This window comes from Neopelma chrysocephalum, unplaced genomic scaffold, assembly GCF_003984885.1.
Source record: "Neopelma chrysocephalum unplaced genomic scaffold, ASM398488v2 Primary Assembly neopelma1_97495, whole genome shotgun sequence".
Lineage (NCBI taxonomy): Eukaryota > Metazoa > Chordata > Aves > Passeriformes > Pipridae > Neopelma > Neopelma chrysocephalum.
This window is the reverse complement of record NW_020926137.1, coordinates 2,556-7,318: the sequence shown is the minus strand read 5'-3', so window position 1 is coordinate 7,318 and position 4,763 is coordinate 2,556. Positions and strand designations below refer to the sequence as shown.

General features: G+C 67.6%; 1 protein-coding gene across 1 annotated transcript in view; it reads right to left on the bottom strand.

The window, feature by feature from the left end:
• Positions 1-882: 882 nt before the first annotated feature.
• LOC113961926 (basic proline-rich protein-like) overlaps positions 883-4,763 on the bottom strand; it is a gene marked incomplete at both ends in the record, with an annotated part of 4,559 nt that continues 678 nt past the window's right edge. Inside the window, 3 exons of the mRNA XM_027672633.1 lie at positions 883-2,861; positions 3,010-3,119; positions 4,518-4,619. Of these exons, the coding sequence (XP_027528434.1) occupies positions 883-2,861; positions 3,010-3,119; positions 4,518-4,619 (2,191 nt within the window). The remainder of the gene's footprint in view (positions 2,862-3,009; positions 3,120-4,517; positions 4,620-4,763) is intronic.

Sequence of the window (4,763 nt, the reverse complement as noted above, 5' to 3'; positions counted from 1 at the left end):
CCGGTGACTGACCAACTTTTGGTGGGCAGGGCCGAAAGAGCGACCTAGTGACCGACTGGTTTTTGTGGGCAAAAAAGCGACTCAGTGACTGACCTGTTGTGGATGGGCAGGGCTGAAAAAGCGACCTGGTGACCGACTGGTTGTTGGTGGGCGGGGCCGAAAAAGCAACCCGGTTACAACCCAACCGTAGGTGGCAGGGGCCGAAAAAGCAACCCGATGACCGACTGGTTATGGGTGGGCGGGGCCGAAAAAGCGACCCGGTGACCAACCGGTTGTCAGTGACCAGGGCCGAAAAAGTGACCCATTGACTGACTGGTTGCAGGTGGGCGGGGCTGACAAGTGATTTGGTAATTGACCTGTTGTTGGTGGGAGGGGAAAAAAAATTGATTCCGTAATCGATCGGTTCTTGATGGGCAAGGCCTAAAAGGCAACCAGGTGACCGACCGGTTGTTGGTGGGTGGGGCCTACAAAGCAACCTGGTGACCGACCTTTTGTCAGTGACCGGGGCCAAAAAAGTGACCCGGTGACTGACCGGTTGTGGCTGGCCGGGGCCGACAAAGCAACCCGGTGACCGACCGGTTTTTGTGGGCGGGTTCGAAAAAGTGAGCTGGTGACCGAACAGTTGTGGGTGGCTGGGGCCGAAAAAGCAACCCAGTGAGTGATCGTTTGTCGGTGGGTGGGGCCGAAAAAGAGACCTGTTGATTGACCAGTTGTCGGTGGCTGAGGCCGAAAAAGCGACCCGGTGACCGACCGGTTGTTGTGGGCGGGTCCAAAAAAGTGACCCGGTGACCGACCTGTTGTGGGTGGGCAGGGCCGAAAAAGCGACCCAGTGACCGACCCGTTGTCGGTGGGCGCGGATGAAAAAGCGACCCTGTGACCAACCTGTTGTTGGTGGGTGGGCGGGCTGGGCGAGGGCCCCGGGGGCCGACTGGTGGAGGGTGGGCCGGGCCTGACGAGGGCCCCGGGGACCAACCGGAGGTTGGCGGATTGGGCTGGGCGAGGGCCCCGGGACCAACCGGTGGTGGTAGGGCGGGGCCAGGCGAGGGCCCAGGGGGCCGACAGGTGGTGGGCGGGCCGGGACAGGCGAGGGCCCAGGGGGCTGTCTGGTGACGGGCCTGCCGGGCCAGGCAAGGGTCCCGGGGGCCGATCTGTGGTGGCCGTGCCGGGCCGGGCAAGGGCCCTGGGGGCCGACCGGTGGTGGGCAAGCCTGGCCGGGCAAGGGTCCCGGGGGCCGACCGGTGGTGGGCGGGCAGAGCTGGGCGAGGGCCCCAGGGGCCGACTGGTGATAGGGCGGGCCGGGCGAGGGCCCCGGGGGCCAACTGGTAGTGGGACGGGCCAGGCCGGGCGAGGGCCGTGGGGGGCGTAGCAGTGGTGGGCGGGCCGGGCCAGGCGAGGGGCCCGGGGGCCGACGGGTGGTTGTAGGGCGGGGCCAGGGGTGGGCCCCGGGGGCTGACCAGTGGTGGGCTGGCTGGGCCGGGCGAGGGCCCCGAAGGCCGACTGTTGGTTGGAGGGCCGGACCTGATGAGGGCCCCGGGGCCGACCGGAGGGGGGCGGGCCTGGCCTAACGATGGCCCCAGGGGCCGACCAGTGGTGGGCGGGCCGGGCTGGGCAAGGGGCCTGAGGGCCGACTGGTGGTGGGTGGGCAGGACCAGGCAAGGGCCCCGGGGGCCCACCGGTGGTGGGCAGGTCAGGCCAGAGCGGGGCCCCGGGGTTGACCGGTGGTGGGCAGGCCGGGCCAGGCAAGGGCCCCGGGGACCGACCGGCGGTGGGTGAGCCGGGCCATGCAAGGGCCCCGGGGGCCGACCAGCGGTGAGTGGCTCGGGCTGGATAAGGTCCCCGGGGGCCAACTGGTGGTGGACAGGCCGGGCCAGGCGAGGGCCCCAGGGGCCGACTGGTGGTTGGCGGGCGGAGCCAGGCGAAGGCTCAAGGGGTCGACCGGGGGTGGGTAGGCCGGGCCAGGTGAGGGCCACAGGGGCTGACCGGTGGTGGTATGGCCGGGCTGGGTGAGGGCTCCGGGGGCCAACCAGTGTTTGGCAGGCCTGGCCGGACGAGGACCCCGGAGGCCGACTGGTGGTGGGCGGGCCGGGCCTGACGAGGACCCCGGGGGCCAACCGGTTGTGGGCGGGCTGGGCCAGGCGAGGGTCCCGGGGGCCGACTGGTGGTTGGTGGGGCGGGCCGTGCAAGGGCCCCAGGGACTGACTGGTGCTGGATGGTCCGGGCTGGGCGAGGGCCCCAGGGGCCGATTTGTGGCAGGCGGGGGGGCCGTGCAAAGGCCCTGGGGGCCGGCCGGTGGTGGGCTGGCCGGGCCAGACGATGGCCCTGGGGGCCGTCATGTGCTGGGCGGGCCGGGCCGGGGGGCCGACTGGTGGTGGGCAGGCTGGGCCAGGTGAGGGCCCCAGGGGCCAACCGGTGGTGGGTGGGCCAGGCCTGACGAGGGCCCCGGTGGCCGACCGGTGGTGGTATGGTCGGGCCTGATGAGGGCCCTGGGGGCCGACCGGTGGTGGATGAGCTGGGCCGGAAGAGGGCCCCAGGGGCCGACCACAGGTGGGCGGGCCTAGGCGGACAAGTTCCTTGGGGGCCGTCCGGCAGTGTGCGGGTCTGGCCCGACAAGGGCCCTGGGAGCCGACCGGCAGTGGGCGGGCCGGGCTGGACGAGGACCCTAGGATCCGACCGGCGGTGGGTGAGCCCGGCCGAATGACGGTAGCAGGGGGCGACCGGAGGTGGGCAGGCCCAGCCGGATGAGGGCCCCTGTGCCAATCGGCGGTGGGCGAGCCTGGCCAGACAAGGGCTCCAGTGACCGATTGTTTGAGGGTGGGCGAGGCCGGATGAGGGCCCCAAGGGCCGACCGGTTGTGGGCAGGCCTGTCAGGACAAGGGCCCTGGGGGCCAACCGCTTTCGGGTGGATGGGGCAGGACAAAGGCCCCGGGAGCCGACCGGTGTTGGGGGAGACGGGGTTGAGCAAGGGAAACGGCCGGAAAGAAAGGCCTGGGCTCCCCCTCTCTCACCTACCGTTGGTGCAGCACTCTCGGCACTACGCGACCAGCCAGGGCTTGTGGGGTGGGCACCTTTGGTCTGGGAGGAATCTTCGTCCGTATCTGATTTTTGCCCTCGGACGGCCTCTGGCAGAGAGGTGTGCTAGCCTGCCAACGACTGCCGTTCCCGGCCAGAAAGAAAGGCCTGAGCCCCCCTCTCTCACTTGCCGTTCGTATGTCACTCTCAGTACTGCACGCCCAGCCAGGGCTTGCGGGGTGGGCCCCTTTGCTCTGGGAGGAATCTTGGTCCGTATCCAATTTTGGCCCTCGACCGGCCCCCGGGGGCGTGGTGCGCCGACCTGTGAACGACTGCCCTTACTGCTCAGAAAGAAAGGCTTGAACCCCCCTCTCTCACTTGCCGTTGGTGCGCCACTCTCAGCACTACGCGCCCATCAAGGGCTTGCGGGGTGGGCACCTTTGGTCTAGAGGAATCTTCGTCTGTATCCAATTTTGGCCCTCGGTCGGCCCCCAGCGGCGTGGCTAGCCGGGCTGTGAACGACTGCCCTTCCTGCCTGGAAAGAAAGGCCTGAGCCCCCCTCTCTCACTTGCCGTTGGTGCGCCACTCTTGGCACTACGCGCCCAGCCAGGGCTTGAGGATCGGGCCCCTTTGTTCTTGGAGGAATCTTAGTCCGTATCCAATTATGGCCATCGGCCAGGCCCCGGTTGTGCAGCATGCTGGACTGCGAACGACTGCCCTTACTGCTCAGAAAGAAAGGCCTGAACCCCCCTCTCTCACCTGCTGTTGGTGCGCCACTTTCAGCAATACGCGCCCAGCCAGGGCTTGTGGGGCGGCCACCTTTGCTCTGGGAGGAATCTTCATCCGTATCCAGTTTTGTTCCTCACCTGGTCCCAAGCATCTCGGCGCACCAGCCTGTGAACGACTGCCCTTCTCGGCCGCAAAGAAAGGCCTGAGCCCCTTTCTCTCACCTGCCGTTGGTGCGCACTACGCGTCCAGCCAGGGTTTGCGGGGCGGGCACCTTTGGTCTGGGAGGAATCTACGTACTTATCCAATTTTGGCCCTCGGCCGTCTGACGACGGAGCGACAACATGTGAATGACTGCCCTTTCTGCCCGGAAAGAAAGGCCTGAGCCCCCCCTCTCTCACCTGCCATTGGTGCAGCACTCTCGGCACTACGCGTCCAGACAGGGTTTCCGGCGCGGGAACCTTTGGTCTGGGAGGAATCTTCGTCTGTATCCCATTTTGGCCCTCGACCGGCTCCTGGTGGCGTGGCGCGCCAGCCTGTGAATGACTGACCTTTCCACCCGGAAAGAAAGGCCTGAGCTCCCCTCTCTCGCCTGCCATTGGTGCGCCACTCTCGGCACTACGCGCCCAGCCAGGGCTTGCAGGGCGGGCACCTTTGGCCTGAGAGGAATCTTCGTCTGTATCCCATTTTGGCCCTCGGCCGGCCCCAGCGGCGCGGCGCGCTGGGCTGCGAACGCCTGCACTTCCTGGCCGGAAAGAAAGGCCTGAGCCTCCCTCTCTCACTTGCCGTTGGTGTGTCACTCTCAGCACTGCGTGCCCAGCCAGGGGTTGCGGGGCGGGCCCCTTTGGTCTGGGAGGAATCTTCATCCGTATCCAATTTTGGCCCTGGACGGAAACAGGAGGTGCGTTGAGCCAGCCGACAAACGACTGCCCTTCTTGGCCGGAAAGAAAGGCCTGAGCCCCCCTCTCTCTCGTCCCGTTTTTGCACCACTCTCGGCACTACGCGCCCATCAAGGGCTTGCGGGGCGG